The sequence below is a fragment of the Rhinoraja longicauda genome, chromosome 3, assembly GCF_053455715.1.
Source record: "Rhinoraja longicauda isolate Sanriku21f chromosome 3, sRhiLon1.1, whole genome shotgun sequence".
NCBI lineage: Eukaryota > Metazoa > Chordata > Chondrichthyes > Rajiformes > Arhynchobatidae > Rhinoraja > Rhinoraja longicauda.
In genome coordinates, this window is record NC_135955.1 from 23,513,870 (window position 1) to 23,531,834 (window position 17,965).

The window sequence follows — 17,965 nt, forward strand, 5'->3', positions numbered from 1 at the left end:
GGTCTTTCATGATAATAACTGTCTTCTTGAGGCAGCAGTTCTGGTAGATCACATGTTCTTGTCGATCAATGGGGATTAATGGATGCATTCTGGCAAGTTACTACCTTCAAGACTAGATTTAAAACAGCCTTTGCATTAAAAATACATACAGCAAAGGTTCTGTTATCCAGGACATGCCTGACATATCGAGTACAGTTAATCAAATGTGCAGATTAATTAACAGTTATATTACCCAATAAATGTATCACATTAAAAATAAATAATTTACATAATAAGAACAGTCTGGATGCATAGAAACTTAGGAGGAGCATCAATATGAGTAGCAACATCTGAACTACACTCTGAGCTAAACTTACCATGGAAACACCAACACATAAAGGTTCCTGTCCATGTTGCTCTGCATCTGAATTAAAGATACTGTATATCACCATTCCTTCATTGTCACTGGATCCAGTCCTGAAATATTCTATTCAGCAATGTTTTAGCTTTTGCTCTGTAAACAAAAAAAAATCAAACTTCAAGGTCATCACATTGGAAACCTTGTGATGTTGACATAATATTTGAATGAACATGTTTCAGCAAGCCAAATATGATTTTAAAAAAATAGCAAATAAAGAGGGGGATTAAAGCGTTTCCATTCAAATCCTTACGTTTGTTTAACTTATATTGTAAGATGGTTTTAGGTTTTGTAGAAAGTTTTTTTTGATGCAGTTTCTAATGTTGTCAATTCTTGTTGCAGTTCAATACTGACAGGATTGTTCCCACCAACCTCTGGAACAGCCTATATACTGGGCAAAGATATTTGTTCTGACCTGAATTCCATCCGGCAAAGCCTGGGAGTGTGTCCACAGCACAATGTCCTCTTTGATCTGTGAGTACAGTTAATGTGTTTCGGGCTCTCTCGTGCAAAACAACATTGCTGGCAAGGCCGAGAATTATTGCTCTCCTCCAAATACTCATTGGAAGTTGGTGGAGCGGGCCATTTTGTGGTGCACTACAATCCTTCTGGTGAAGACATTCCCACATTGCTGTTGGATAGGGAATCACAGAGGCTTATCACAACACTACGGCTTGTCAAGGCATTTCAGATCAAAACCTTGCACTAACCACATTGCTGTGGGCCTGGAATAACAAAGGCCAGTCTGAGGAAGGAAGAGGGCAGCAGTGATTCATTTGTGTTCTATAAATTAAACCTCATCACCTTATGTGTTCGTCATATGATTCCCACTACACATCGGGAATATTTAAATATATCAAATGGTCAGCCATTTTTCTGTACAAATTCTCCCTGTGAAGCCCCTTTGGTTCCAACCCTCTAGCTTATAACATGGCTTCAAATAATGATCCCATTGATTGTCCCTAAATAGCACTATTCTTCTGAGACTTCTCCACTAAATAACGCTGGTGGAAACCATAAAACTGTCAACAGTGATGACCATGTGTTGTAAGACTTGTTTTAGGGGCAATCTTAATCATAGCTCTTGGGGGTAGCTTTTAGAGAAATTACAATGTGATGGATTATGGTTTAACAGAGACTCCTCTGTGTGAGCTTTAAATGCGGGCAACAGCAGTCGGAAACCCCAGATGAACGTCACATAAATGCCTGGGCTACTGCTAAGTTAGGCAGGGACTTCTTTATAAGCAGTCACTACCACTAGCACTCCCACTTTAGACCACCTGAGATCAAGCCCAGGCTGCATTTCAATACCAAAATGCATCTGTTGCACCCATTTCTTGCCACTCAGAGAGTGGACCAGTGGTGGTCTGGGTTGTTACCTACGAATGGGATCAGTCCCTCTGAGCTTGGCTTCCAACCACATTGCTGGAGCTGTGGCCCAGCATTACCCAATAGATGATGCAACTGAGAAGCCACTAACATACTCAAGAACAAAACATGGAGTAAATACATGAAATTGTTGGAATTTATGTCAACAGATTTTGTTTTGTTTTCCACTTGATGCCTCCTGCCAACTTTCTGTTAATTGCATATTTTAACTTAAGAGAGAGAGAATGGACATCCATGTTGTCTTGTGTAACCTCAGCCAATTCAACTATCTAACTGAGGTGATGAGAAGAGAATCTTAAATGAACCTCGTTGGCTTCTGGCTTTTTTCGCTGCTTTGCCTCGCCATAGCTGAAATGAAGACTTACGTGACTAATTTGTTGGAAGTTGTTCAGTTTTCCAACAAATAAACATTGTTTGTGTGTTGGAAAATTGACCATCTGTAATTGGTCCCTGAGCAGAGTGTCAGGGCATCAATAGAGGGCAGCTCAGAATCAACCACATTGAATAGATTTGGAGTCACATATACACTAGGGAGAATTGCTTATTTTCTTCCATGAACTGGATAGGTTTTATCAACAAACCTGTAGTTTGTTGGTCAGCATTACTGGTAATAGGTTTTTTTTAACATTAAAGTAATATATAATTGAATTTAAGTCCTCAACTGTTACAATAATTATCTGATCTCTGCATATTAGTCCAGTAATTTAACCTCTACACTGCCACACCTCTGTGCATCATAAGAGCCCACGGGGTCTAACACTAAGACTGTTGTGAATCAATAAGGCTTACTGTCGAGGAGCACGTTTGGTTTTATGCACGGCTCAAGGGGCTGTCGGCAAAAGAAGTGAAGGGAGAAGTGGAGCAGATGGTCCTGGATGTGAAGCTGCTGAACAAACGCAAAGAAACGACCAACAAGCTTTCAGGTAGGTTATTTCTCTTTACAGTGCAAAATTTGACAAAGAATGGCAGTCCATTTATTTCTTTGACATTTCTACACTGTAACCAGACAATTGTCTTTGATTAAAGCATTGTTTTGTGTGAAGCATCACGTGTATTCCTCTCTTCAAAGTATACCACTTTAATCAAGGTGCCCTGAAGTCTTATCGGAACCAAGTTAAGCTTAACACACCTTGTTCTCAGAAATGCCTTAAAACATTAAATCTCCCACATATTATTGTTGATAGCTGTCATTTGAATCCGTGTCTCACCATCCTACCACCATTGCTTAATATAGGCGATGTCGTAATTGGTTTCCATGATACCATTGGCCTGAACTTCTACACAACCACATCTCAAGCACTACTTCTCAATGATCACACATTCAAGTCTTAGTCTCTCCTCAATAATTCAATGTACTGGGGACCAGTGAGACTGCTTTATGTTCCACACTGCCGAGTGCCTGAGGGCTGCCAATGCAACCAATTTTACGTGAACTTTGGAATTTAATTGTGTAAATAAGGAACAGTGGCCATGAGTGTAGAAACATCCAAATCAGCACCCATGACCTCCCATGTCGCAAGCAACCCTTCGGTCAGAAACTGCTGGTCACTTCAATCAGGTTCTTATCCATCCCTGCGTTTTATGTTGGATAGCTTGAAAAAAGCTAGTGCTCTGTTTACTTGAAAGGTTGGGGTGTGCATGAGATCTTTGTGGTATTGGAGAGGATCAGTAGGGCAATCATAGAGAAGCTGTATCCATTTAGAGTCACAGAGACTTATAGTCTAGAAACAGGGCAAATCATCAAGTATCTATCTGTACTAATCATATTTATCAGCAATAATTTTGTCTATAGCTGACTGACTTGAATATTCAAATAATTAAATGTTGTGGGAGTGCCTGCGCCAGGGCCGTCTTAACGCATGGGCCTGATGGGCACTTGCCCGGGGCCCCACGAGCATAGGGGCCCCATGTTGATCTGTGTATGTTAAGTGACTTGCAATAAATAAATACTACTTTAAAAATGTAGGTTCAATAAGTGCTTTTTTCGCAACATTTTCGGTCACTAAGTGCTTCTCACAGCATCTGTAAGTGCTTTTCGCAACAATGTAGCACCCTAAGTCCATCGCTAAGTGCTTTTCGGTAAGTGCTTTTCGCCGGCACGACAGGGGGGGGCTGGTAGGGAAAGAGGGGTGGGGGAGAGTAACGGTAGGGGCCCCAGTACACTGCTTTGCCCGGGGGCCCATAATGCTGTAAAAACGGCCCTGGCCTGCGCCCTACCTCAAAGAGTAGGTAAACACAAAGCATAAATGCGTTTAAGGGGAATGCAACAGGAGGTTTGCACTGGTAGCGTGAGAGGAAGCCGTGCAGCATAAAAAGGTTGGGTACCATTATACCTGTTGGGCAATGGCCTGTTTCTGTGGTGTACCGTCTATGCAGTCCCATGAGTCCTTACAGAATGGTCCTAGCTCCCGCACCACATCACTCTTTGTGAACAGCCTTGTACGATGCATTAGTTTCAGTTTAGTTTATTGTCAGTTTATTGTACAGTGAAAAGGTTTATTGACGGTTTAAGGATATATCATGCAGAAGGAAATCATTTTTAATCACACACACTAAAAGTGCATGCAAGAATGTCAGCCACTGGTTGCACCCAAGTCTGTACAAAGATCCGTTGAATTAATGCTGACTGTTGGACCTCTCCCCAAACAGTGCGGTGCACTGAGATATAACTTGAGTAAACAAGGAAATGATGCAGGCAGGAAATATCCCTTGTTTGAAGGCATGCTTAGGGCCATTGTTTAATGCTTAATAGTTGTTGAAATATGTTTATTATAACTGTGCAGATACTCCACACGGTGGTTGCAAATTTCCCATAAGTAAATGAAGTACTCTCTTATCCCCGGCTTGATCTGGCGCAAATGTCATGTTCCCTCAGTTCCCAGAAGCAGCCCAATGGTTGTGACGATATCTTTTGCTCACAGTAGAGGCTGGAAAGAAATAAACTGGCCGGCCTCCAGTTGATGGCTTCACTCTCCCACTTGGCAGGGAGCCTACATTTAGAATGCTGGGAGCCCCATTGTGGCATCTCTCCAGGTCCTACTGGAGCAGTCTCCTCCATGAAATATTGCTTGGAATTAAGTCACAAATCATTCGCAGCTGCCAGCTTTATTAAGTGTACAAAGTGTGCAGCCATAGGACTGCTTGTCCCGGGTGTACTTACAGTACTCTCACAAGGGGTTACTAGAGTTCATTGGCAGCAGGAACTGAGGAGAGAGTGCCTTTCCTTTCAGTCAACAGACTTAATTTATTGTGTAGGAAAGAACTGCAGGTGCTGGTTTAAATTGAAGGTAGACACAAAATGCTGGTGTAACTCAGCGGGTCAGGCAGCATCTCTGGAGAGAAGGAATGGGTGATGTTTCGGGTTGAGACCCTTCTTCAGACTGATGTCAGGGGAGGGAGCGGGACAATGATAGAATGTAAAGACTTCATTTATTTATGGGACCAGAATTTGCATGGTCATTTCCATTGTACGAATTTTGATCATTAAAACACTTCACATTTCATGATCATTTTAACTTTCATTTCCCTCAACTAGGTTTCTACTTCCTCTTTTCGTATAATACTGGCCACTTGCTAGTGTGCAATGCATTGAACGAGTCAGGGTCATTCTTTCCATTAATAGCACCTGCCAATTTACTCTCCACTGGAGGAACAGTGGAGCTCATACCCAAAGTCAAATGACACTCAGGAGTCGTAAGAGAGTTTTGTTTTGATATTTAAGTCTCCCTCTTCCCTGGACGTCATCATTCAGGTTAGCTACAGCACCCTCCACTGGGCCTTTCTTGGTATTTATCGCTCATGTATATTCAATCTAGTCAATATACTCCATATTTATACCCCACACTGACCTTCACCCAATTCCTCTCCAACTATCAATATACCCTACCTTTCCTTTAACTCAATTGCCCCTCTTGTGTAGTTAGCCAAGCCATGGGCTACGAAGCCATTAGGCATGGGAATTAAGTATTGGCCTTTCCAGTTTTACCCACAACCAGTGACTTCTTAGAAAGAATCCTACTCTACGCCTTCAGTCCTTCCTGTGGATGGCATCTCATAAGGAATAGGAGTGGAATTAGACCCATCAAGTGTACTCCATCATTCAATCATGGGAATTGTTCTCGGAACATTAAGCGCAATCCTTGCATATTTTGGAGTTCATGAGGTGCTCGTTATTCGTTTGGTAATTTAACTTCACATTGAAATGAATGTAGTGACTTTTGTTTGCCTAACAGGTGGGATGCAACGCAAACTTTCAGTGGCCCTCGCTTTTGTTGGCGGCTCAAAAGTTGTCATCTTAGATGAGCCAACCGCGGGAGTGGACCCATACTCCCGCCGAGGAATATGGGATCTGCTGCTCAAATATCGCCAGGGTAAGACCACAGCATAGGTGCAAACTGATTGTGTTTTTAATATGTGTCCTTTAAAATGTCAATGCTAAATAGAGCAGCTAAAAGAAAATTTACCACATAAAAGATGGTCACTCAGTCCATCATGCCTGTGTTACTTGGAAAAGAGTTCTCTGGCCTCATCTCACCTTCAGGCACTTCATCCCATTGTCCTGCAGGTCAAGGCTTTCCAAGTACACACTCAGGCACTTTTTGATGATTTTGTGTTTAATGGAATGATGTCAGTGTTGTCAATATTAATCGGCCACATTAAAAAAGCATGAAGTGTATAGAAATCAGAAACTATATTACATCTTGAAACAGAGATATCATCAGCAATTATTTAACTTGTATAAACAAGGAACCGCAGATGCTGGTTTACAAAAGAAAAGACCCAAAATGCTGAAATAACTCGGCAGGTCAGGCAGCATCTCTGGAGAAGATGGATAGGTTATCCATGGTCTCCAAGGATGTTGCCTTACCCTCTGCGTTACTTGAGCATTATATGTCTATTTACTTTGAACTTTACTTTAAAGACACAGCTTGGGAACAGGCACTTTGGCCCACCGAGTCCATGCTGACCAGCGATCAACGTACTCTAGCACTATACACCACACTAGTGACAATTTACAATTTTACCAAGCCAATGAACTTACAAACCTGTACGTCTTTGGAGTGTGGGAGGAAACCGTAGCACCCGGACGAAAACCCACAGTAACGGGGAGAACGTACAAACTCCATATAGACAGCACCCATAGTCAGGATTGAACCTAGGTCTCTGGCGCTGTAAGGCAGCAATTCTACCACTGTATCACTGTGCAGCCCCAAACTTAACTCACTGGGTTTGCAATGAGGTACCAAGACATGAGGGTAAAATCCACCCACATACAGCTTAAGTCAGGCTTAAATGCATGTATTTGAAACCATGTCTGTCAAGGCGTATGGTGTGTGATGATTCTACAGGGAGGTTAGGTCCTTCGTGAGAGACATAATCATGCATTCCGATTGATAATGATGGCCCAGTACTGATTCTGACCTTCAATGCAATACAGTAGCTTATGAGTCTGCGGATTTGTACAGAATGTCTTCAGGTGAATAATCAGTGAAAATATGCTGCATCGAGGAAGTAGCCAAAATCCATTGCTTCCCCCAGGTCGGACGATCATCCTCTCCACTCATCATATGGATGAGGCAGATTTGCTGGGAGATCGGATTGCCATCATTTCCAATGGAAAGTTATGTTGCTGTGGGTCATCACTGTACCTGAAAAACCAGTTGGGGACAGGATACTACCTCACCCTGGTCAAGAAGGATTTGGAGCCATCTCTCAGCTCCTGCAGGAACAGCAGCAGCACCATGTCCTACCTGAAAAAGGTAAGGGGGCCTTGGATGGTTAATGTGTGAGGAGTCGGTGGTCAGTGTTTCCAAAACAGCTCATGTAGTTGGACTGATGGAGGCGCATCTTCGCTCAGTCCGCCTTGGCCTATGTGATCCCCCGGTTGCCAAACACTTTAACTCCTCTTCCCATTCTTACACTGACCTTTCTGTCCTGGGCCTCCTCCATTGTCAGAGTGAGGCCAAATGTAAATTGGAGGAACAGCACCTCATATTTCGGCTGGGCAACTTACAACCCAGCAGTATGAATATTCATTTCTCTAACTTCAAGTATCCCTTACCTCCCATCTTTCTCCATTTCTCCCCTACCTTAGTCATTGTACTAGTTTCACTGTCTTCCTAGGGAGTTTCATTGTCTGTATAACTCGTTATCCCCTAGCCCACAGCCAACCATGGACTGTTTCCTTGATCAACGTTACATTTTTGCATATCTTTCATTCAATTTGTTCAATCTCTTTCTGTATCACCATCTATATCTCTCGTTTCCCTTTCCCCTGACTCTCCGTCTGAAGAAGGGTCTCGATCTGAAACATCATCTATTCTTTTTTTCTAGAGATGCTGCCTGACCCACTGAGTTGCTCCAGCCTTTTGTGTCTATCTCCTTTTATTTGGACTGATGGGTATATATTCTATTGGTTTCTTTCACAGGATGACAGTGGTTCTCAAACTAGTTCAGACGCTGGACTTGGCAGCGATCAAGACAGTGATACTACAACAATAGGTAAGCAAAATTCACTCATTAGCAATTCAGTGGGTCCTATTTACAGCAGCACAGAATGGGTTGGGCAAGTTTGTGGTTATATTATTTTAGTACTCCGAAAGAAACAAATAAATATCAGCATTAATAAAATGCAGTTCAGGACATCAGCCCATTTCCGAGTTTTATATAGCTACTTCTGCAATGTAGTCACAGTTGTAATACAGGAAAGGCAACAGCCAAGTAATGCACCAGCAACCACCCGCAAATGCCAATGTAATAATGCCAATGCAATTTTCTTTTGTAACTTGGAGTGATGGATAAATATCATACTGGGCACCTGAGATAATTACCCCATTCTTCTTCAAAATCATGCTATTGTTTTTTGTGTCAGCGTGAGGAGAAGTAGCTTTTCTGACGGAAGGCGTTTCCAGTTGTGAAGCAATCCCTCAGTGCTTAGTGCTAATCTGGGTGTGTCAGACCCGAGTGCAAGTTGGACATCTGTTGAAAGGAGGAGAGGAGTCCGATCCCTCAAACCTTCTCTTTTAGGTTGCAGAATAATATAAGCTGAAGGTAGTCCAACCAGATGCCTGTGTTGGCTGGGAGCCCATGCTCACCATGGCTGTCCTGTTCTCAAGTCAAGAGTGTTTTACTGTCATATGTCCCAGATAGATCAATGAAATTCAGTGTGTGTGTATATATAAACACACACATGTAATCTGCCTTTCTAAGCACTCTTAACCAAAGGATGATGTGGTCTATCAAGCTCAGTCCTTTAATATATTAAAAAACAATGGGATTGCCAGTAAGACCAGTACTGTCGTCCTGTAGCACCATTAATAACCACCCTCTTTCACTCTCCGTTTTCTAGATGTTTCAGCAATCTCCAATCTGATCTTAAAGCACGTGGCAAAGGCTCGATTGGTCGAAGACATTGGCCATGAATTGACATATGTGTTGCCTTATGAGGCTGCCAAAGATGGCGCTTTTGTGGAACTTTTCCATGAGATGGATGACAGGCTCACCGACCTGGGAATTTCTAGTTACGGAATTTCTGACACCACTCTGGAAGAAGTAAGCATTCTAAACTCTCTACTGTATGTTCGGTTTTAGCCCAGCTATCTGCTCTTTAATCCGTCAGCACTGACAAGGACCACACCTGACTGCGTTTGGTATGGTCTTTGGGTAGTGTCATGAAAGTACTGTGAAGAGGATTTCTGCTCTTTGATCTGTCGTGACATTCCCTTTACAATCTGCAATGTTTGATTGCGTTTGATTCATGAAGCAAAATCACACAAAGCTTTCTGTGCCTTCTCATGAGATTGTTAAAAGGGGCTTGATTTAGACTCAGACATGAGGCCCCTGCAATAGAATAGCTGTTCAAACGTCATATTCCAGGATTGCAAATGATAAAGTGTCACTGGGAAACTAAAAGTATTCCAGCACTATTGAGGGCGTGCAGCGTAGGTTTACTAGGTCAATTCCTGGAATGGTGGGACTGTCATATGTTGAAAGACTGGAGCGACTAGGTTTGTATACACTGGAATTTAGAAGGATGAGAGGGGATCTTATCGAAACGTACAAGATTATTGAGGGGTTGGACACGTTAGAGGCAGGAAACATGTTCCCAATGTTGGGGGAGTCCAGAACCAAGGGCCACAGTTTAAGAATAAGGGGTAGCCAATTTAGAACAGAGATGAGGAAAAACTTTTTTAGTCAGAGAGTTGTGAATCTGTGGAATTCTCTGCCTCAGAGGGCAGTGGAGGCCAATTCTCTGAATACATTCAAGAGAGAGCTAGATAGAGCTCTTAAGGATAGCGGAGTCAGGGGGTACGGGGAGAGGGCAGGAACGGGGAACTGATTGAGAATGATCAGCCATGATCACATTGAATGGCAGTGCTGGCTCGAAGGGCCGAATGGCCTCCTCCTGCACCTATTGTCTATTGTCTATTGTCACTTAAGGCATTGCATCACTTTTAAGGAAAATGCAACAATGTTGGTGAGGAGGGTGGATGGAGAATTATTTTCAGCAAGATTGTAGAAAAATGGTAAGGTTCATGAATAAACCCACTGCTTTTGAAAATCCTTTTAAGAAGTCTTCAAAGTTTAATTATTTTGCATTCACACCAAGGAGCCTGGGCTTATCCATACAGAAATACAGTTTGCAAGACAATTCCTTCCCTGATTAATATTTAACACTCAGTATGTAGGGAGAATGCTTTATTGCTTGTCCGAGCCTGAAGGTTTATAGCTCCCTCTGTAACTCACCATTGCCCAGCCTATCTGTGATTTTACCCTCTCATTACATATTAATCATGCTGTCATTAAGTGAAAATATATGTCCACATTTTTCTAACATGACAAGAACTGAAAGATTTAAAATTGTTAAACTTTTGAGGATTTGTAAAACCAGCATTACCACTTTATACATGAGTGTAACCCCTTCCCTCCCCCCCACCATCCAGTTCCCCATTATTCCTGCATACAGGACTCTATCTACTTTACTCCCGCTCGTGTGTTTTTCCTTGTTCTCCAACCCATTCCTACCCTGGGGACCCCATTTTTCTTCTTGCCCTACCCCACTCCCTCATTGCCTTCCACCCAATTCTCCTCCCTCTGATTCCACATTTCACTCCCCATTTTCCTTATCAGATTCCATATCTGCACCCTTTTGTTTGGAGTTTGTCTATAATTTACCATCGCAGTAGCAGCAGGCTTTCTGATGGGTAAAGTTGGGAACAGTCATAAAACTCTTCTTGCCTGGAACAGAGCTTGACAAGTTAGGTGCTGAAAGGCATCAGCTTCTGAAACTGGGATCATAATCTTAGAACGAGGGGTGTTATGGCTGGCTGTGTAATAGGGGAATTTATTCACAGAAAATGTCTTAGTAATTCTCCTTTTTCAAGGAGTGGTGGTTGCTTAGTGACTGAGCTTGTATAAATCCAAAACCAGTAGATACGTGGATGCCAAGGGAACCAAGGATTTAGGGATTAGATGAGCCTGGATGAGATAGAGGAATATCTTATTGAACATAGGAGCAGGAGTGGGGAGCTGCACAGTTTAAATGATGAAAACTAGGAGTTAACCGTTATGCGGGTTTCCAGAAAATACATTAAAATGTATTTCTAATGTTCTTTATCATTTCTATCTGCAGATATTCCTTAAGGTTGCAGAAGATCATGGAGTGGATGCTGAAATCTCAGGTAACCTCATGTGCGCTGAGTCCTTTGACAATCCACACTCTTCCCTGCCTTAATATCTATATCCAGGGTTCTGCTTCATATCCCCACGTCCTACAAAACAGAATCCGCATAAAGTGGTGTTAAATGCAATGACTGTAAGCAAATCCCCATGGACATAAATTGTTTTTTTAGCATGTGGTGATGCAAATCTGCTGGTAGGTATAATCAAGGTGAATACGAAGTGTCTCAACCCAAATGTCACCCATTCCTTCTATACAAGATGCTGCCTGTCCCGCTGAGTTACTCCAGCATTTTGTGTCTAAATAGTAGCAGAGTTGTCCTTTAGGCAATTGCCTCTGACTTCATAAGTGCCCAACAAAATTTGCCTGTATTCTCCAAATCATTGTCATAAATAGTTAAGTGAAGGAAGCTGTTACGGTCCACCTACTCCTTTAAGATTTGAACGTTGAAATCTGCTTTTGTGAAACGTTTCCATACATCGGATTGGCTTTGTTTCATTTTATTGGGTTGGATTGGCTTTCTTCTAAAACACAGCTACAGCTTTTGCCTCTGATACACTTTCTTTTAGTTTTCGAGATAGTTCAGACCTTTTGGACTTAGCCATTATGTGGTTGGACGGCACTTGTAAAGTCACAGAAAATATGTCACGGACAGAAGCATATCATTGCCCTTGATCAGTATCCCCTTGTAATCAAGTATTGAAAAATTAATTTGTTAATCCTTCTTTGTTTCATGGAGCTTAAACAAGAAACAAAAATTGTCGAATTTCTAAATTACATCTCGCACTTCTTTTATTTTATAATTTTCAGAAAGGGGCGCAATGGGTAATACCAGTATCTATTTGCCATCCCTAATTTCCTTGAAGGGGTTGGGATGAGCCTTCTCTCTAGTTAAGGTGCAACGACGAAGATGATGTGATCAAGTTCAGGATTTCGACCCAGTGTCAATGAAGGATTTGAAGATGTTTCCATTTACTTGAAGCCCTTGTCCTCCTTGGTGCAAGGTGTGGAAGTTGCTGATGAGGAAGCCGTAGCTAGTTGGTGTCATGCATTTTTTAGATGGCATATACCGTAGCCAATGTTTATATTCCCAAACGGCAACATTAACAGCTTCTAATCCTTGGTTACCCGCAGCATTTTTACAGGGCAGAGAGTCGGCAACTATAATGGCACTGAGTGTCTTGGTAGTTAGCTAGCTTTTTCTCATTTAAGATGGTTCTGTTCAAGTTTTGTAAATATAAAAATCCAGCTTGTACACTGCATCTCACTAAGTTAAGGCTGACCTAACCAATGAGTGTGATTTCACTTCAGATGGCACAATCCCTGCCTGCCGAAACAGGAGATCGAGGTTTGTTGACAGACAGAGTTGCCTCCGACCGTTTACCGACGATGACGATGCCATTGAAGTGAATGATTCAGATGCTGACCCAGGTCAGTGGCCATAGTGTTTTGGCTCATTGGTGCAGATGATCTTTCCTCACCACATGTTATCACAGAGCACTAACAGTCAGGGAAGTCCTGCAATGATGAGGCTTGCTATTCATCTCATTACTGTGCAACCTATTTGGTGCTCCTATGGGCACTTTGAAAGGACGGTCAAAAGAAAACAAAATTCTTCACAGAGCAGCCATATTAAAGAGAAAGGTACACTTAAAACCTATTGTAAAGCCAAGAAATACTTGCATCTGTAAAGTGTATTTCATATCCCTCACAGCCCATCGCAAAACACCAGTGAAGTACTTTTAAAATAAGGTCACTCTTGCAATGTAGGAACCATGGCAACCAACTCATACAGTCTATCACATAGAGTGAGTTCAGGAGCAAAGAGCAAGGAAATATATCCACAAGTTACCCTTGCATTCCCTCTCTCCCCATCCCTCCTCCACCCAAGTTGTACCAGCTTCCAAGTCGTCTTGTCGAGTCTCATTTTCTGTACTCTTTCTCACCTGGGCCACAGCTAACAATGGCCTATTTCCTTTATCATCATAACTTTTTTGCACATCTTTTATTCATTTGTTCTGTATCTACATTACCGTCTATATCTCCTGTTTCCCTTTCCCCTGACTCTCAGACTGAAGAAGGGTCTCGAGCCGAAACATCACCTATTCCTTTTCTCCAGAGATGCTGTCTGGCCCGCTGAGTTCCTCCAGGTTTTTGTGTCCATCCACATTTCACCCTCATTTCACTCGCCTTTTAGGAATGTAGGGGAGTGAAAAATTACCCTGGTGCCAGTTTGTGTAACCAGAATAGTCCAAGCACGCTTTTTTTTATACAGTACTGCTGGATGTGGAAAATGTTGTGTTTATTGTCTCTCAACTCCCATGGTTCACAGTTACCCAGGCAGTCCACTTTAAGATAAAATAATTGAAGATAGGAGTTGGCCATTTGTTCTTAATGCCTTTGATATCATTCAATAAATTCAGGGCAAATATTTTACCTCGGCACCACTTCCTTACACTTAACCTCATATCTCTTGCTTCTCTTTCATGGCCTGTGATCACATGAGGCAGAGAAGAAAGCAGACTCACAGCTCTCCTGTTATCTCGACATTCTTTCACTGCTCTATTGAGGTGGTTTATAATCTTTTCCATTCACCCTCAACTTTATCATTTTCGTGTTTCACAGGAATTAGTGTAAAGTGGAAATTAGGCCATAGATACACGCTCTCTGATGTTGATACATTCACTCAGTTTTTAGCAGCTTGACCATGGAACACAAATGTTTCCAGGAACAGCACCTCATATTTCATTTGAGTAGCTTACATCCCAGCAGTATAAACATTGACTTTTCTAACTTCAAATAGCCCTTGCTTTCCCCCTCTCTCCATCCCCTCCCCCTTCCCTGTTCTCCCATCAGTCTTACTGTCTCCGACTACATTCTATCTCTGTCCCGTCCACTCCCCTGACATCAGTCTGAAGAAAGGTCTCGACCAGAAACGTCACCCATTCCTTCTCTCCAGAGATGCTGAGCTACTCCAGCATTTTGTGTCTACAAATGTTTCCAATTTCTTCTGCTCTACCCCTCCGTATGTGTCTAAACTATTATCATTTAGCTGTCTTTATTGGCACAGACAGAACTTCAGTCACAAGTGTTGACTCTTGGATAATTCATTAAACCAAAGACCCCAACGACCATATTTGTGCCCTTTAACAAACTTCTCCTTTGTACATTATTTTGTGACCGTGATGTTACTTCTGGACAAGTTAGGTACCGTGTTTCTGATATCATAAGAGTGATTAAGTTTCAAACATATTTAATTGACTGTAAAACTCCTTGAGATATTTTTGAGGTAAAAATGACACTACATTAAGTAATTTTAGTGGTACTTCTTTATCATAATGTTGCAAGATCATTGAGATTGCTATGGAGTAACAAGTGCTCACATGAATTGTTTTATTTCGAGTGATTACATTTTGTTACACAACAGACATTAGTACTTGATTGCTCTCTGTACAGTTATATATGAGCAATTGGTTATATTCTTGGATGCATTTGCAGAGTCTCGGGAAACCGACTTCTTGAATGGGCTGGATGGGAAAGGATCTTATTCGGTGCAAGGCTGGAATCTCATGAGGCAACAGTTTGTGGCATTGTTCTGGAAGCGATTGATTTATGCCAAGCGTAGCAGGAAGGGAATCTTTGCTCAGGTAAGCCTGCTTCCTGTTAGAATTGATGGAATGGGGTATGTAGAGAGCTGTCAACGGTTTCAAAGGTCTTTTATTGTCCTGTGTATCAATTGAGGTACAGTGATATTTGAATTACCATACAGTCATACTAAAAAAGCGACAAGACACACAACTACATAAAAGTTAACATAAACATCCACCACAGTGAGATTCCCACATTCCTCACTGTGATGGTAGGCAATAAAGTCTAATATTCCTCCCGCATTTTTCTCCCGCGGTCGGGGCAGTCGAACCATCCATCAGGGCGATCGAAGCTCCCGCAGCTGGCGGTCGAAGCTCCCGTGTCGGGGCGATTGAAGCTCCCGCGTCGGGGTGATCGAAGCCCCCTCGTCGAGGCAGTCGAAGCTCCTGCGGCTTGGAGTTCCCGATGTCGGTCTCTAACCAGAGACCGCGAGCTCCACGATGTTAAAGTCCACAGGCTCCAGTGGTAAAGCTCAGAGGTCGATCCCCGGCAAAGGGATCGCGAGTTCCACGATGGTAAGTCCACAGGCTCCCGCGGTGGAGCTCTCGAAGTCGGTCTCTAGCAAAGGCCGCCAACTCGATGTTAGGCCGCAGTGCGGACGGAGATACGGAAAAGATCGCATCTCTGTCGAGGTAAGAGATTAGAGAAAGTTTCCTCCAACTCCCTACCCCCCACATAAAACAAGCTAATGAATAATAAAAACATACATTTAACACATACTAAAAAAACAACGAAGAAGAAAGGGACAGACAGACTGTTGACGAGGCAGACAAGGGCTGGTCATACCACATTACTGTGAATAGTGGCATCAGAAACATTCTTGGGTCCAGTTAACATTGGAAGAACTGTTTCAGTTTAGTTTATTGTCACGTGTACCGAGGTACAGTGAAAAGCTTTTGTTGCGTGCTATCCAGACAGCAGAAAGACAATACATGATTACAATCGAGCCATTGACAGTGTGTAAATGTACAGTGTATCATTTACATGATAGGGGAATAACGTTTAGTGTCAGCTAGAGGCAGCAAAGTCCAATCAAAGCAGCTTTATTAACATTGATAAATGAAATGGGCAGTGGCTGTTCGCCAGGAAAATTCCATGTCTTTAACAATCTTGAACATTTCTGAATAATTGTGAGGTGCAGTAATTTACACGTGTTAGTATTGATATGGGCCAGATTTATATTTTCTGTAGTCTCATCGTCAGCTCTAAGGGACTATTTCCCACGCTGCTCATCCTCCTGCCTTGATTGATTAGGAAAATATAATATTCAGGTCAGTTCTACGCTGTTGTCTGAAGTTGAGAGATGGTTTGAGGCTGCCGACTGCACGTGCAAACCACAAGCACATGCAGCACCACTCTTCATTCATTAGCTGTTGATTTGCCTCAGTCTTTCCTGTTTAAAATGCAAGAGTTAAGGTGTAGGATGCAACATGCCTGGACAATCTTTTATTAGAATTTCCAGACAATTTCTAGGTTGACCTTATATATAGACATTTCCACATTGTAGAAACATCAATTAATCATTGTAGTTATATTAGATTCAAAGGATGCCTTGCATATTTAACTTCGCCAGCACTATCAGACCTGAGCTAAATTGATAAACAGACCTATACTATTTTCTACAACATCTTCCAGCACTGAAATCTGCGTGCTCAAATTTTGGTCCATTATGGATCTTTGACTTTCATTGCTCTTCCATGGCGAATTGTGACTTCAGCTTTCAAGGCCCTAGACTCTTGAATTCCCTTCATAAATCCCCATAAATTTTCAATAGTTGTTTCTCCTCTCTCTTGGAGCGAAATCACGGCAATTCAGCATTTCCATGTGTGGCCCCATCAAAAATTGTTTGATTATATTCTTGTGCGATGAAACATTTACCTCCTTCAGGTGAAAAATTGACAAAGTATTTGTGCAATAAGAGTCCACACTCAAAGGCTATGATCTGTGCAAATAGCAACAAAAAAAACGACTGATCTTTGTCTGAAAATACCATAAAATTGGATCTGTCCAAAACAAAACACATCATCTGCTAAACACAATCCCTCTTCTTGGGAATCCTCTGCTGTTGTAGCAACAGGAAACTGCTTATTTTCCAATGGGCTACCTTTAGAGTACAGTTTTGATCATAATGTTAGTCAAATATTTGCATTGTTTGTCTGGTGTTAAAGCAAAGAAGGTCAATTAGCTCAGAGGAGAAAGAAGGAACTGCAGATTTGATTACAAGATCAAAGACACAAATTTCTAGAGTAACAGTGGGTCAGGTAACATCTCTGGAAAACATGGATAGGTGACGTTTTGGGTCAGGACCCTTCATCAGACTGATTGTGATGGAGCAGGGGAGGGAAGAAAACTGGAAGAGAGGAGGAGAAGGACAAAGCCTGGCGAGTGATAGGGAGGTACAGGTCAGGGGGTGTTGATAGGCAGATGGTTGGAGAAAAGCCAGAGGTGAAAAGACAAAAGGTGTGAAATAAGGCTAGAAAGAGTGTGAATTATGAAGCTAGAGGAAGGAATATAGATGGGAGAGGGCAGAAATGGATGTGCATGCAGGTGGGGCACAAGAAAGAGGGGGTTAGGGGGGGAGGCTGGTTGTAGATAAGTTACCTAAAATTGGAAGATTCATTGTTCATACCGTTAGGTTGTAGGCTTTCCAAGTGGGACATAAGATGCTGTTCCTCCAGTTTGCATGTGGCTTCACTATGGCAATGGAGGAGGCACAGGACAGAAAAGTCAGTTTGAGAATGGGAAGGGGAGTTAAAATGGTTAGAAGCTGGGAGATCTGGGTCCTTGGTGGACCGGGCATAAGTATTCGACAAAACGATTACCAAGTCTATAATTGCTTTCGAAGATGTAAA

At 42.2% G+C, this 17,965-nt stretch overlaps 1 protein-coding gene across 1 annotated transcript in view; it reads left to right on the forward strand.

Annotated features, from left to right (window-relative positions):
* LOC144592233 (phospholipid-transporting ATPase ABCA1-like) overlaps nucleotides 1-17,965 on the forward strand; it is a 136,296-nt gene that overhangs the window by 83,649 nt on the left and 34,682 nt on the right. The window contains 9 exon segments of the mRNA XM_078396766.1: nucleotides 740-871; nucleotides 2,570-2,709; nucleotides 6,019-6,156; nucleotides 7,325-7,545; nucleotides 8,215-8,287; nucleotides 9,135-9,337; nucleotides 11,418-11,466; nucleotides 12,777-12,896; nucleotides 14,964-15,112. Coding sequence (XP_078252892.1) covers nucleotides 740-871; nucleotides 2,570-2,709; nucleotides 6,019-6,156; nucleotides 7,325-7,545; nucleotides 8,215-8,287; nucleotides 9,135-9,337; nucleotides 11,418-11,466; nucleotides 12,777-12,896; nucleotides 14,964-15,112 — 1,225 coding nt within the window.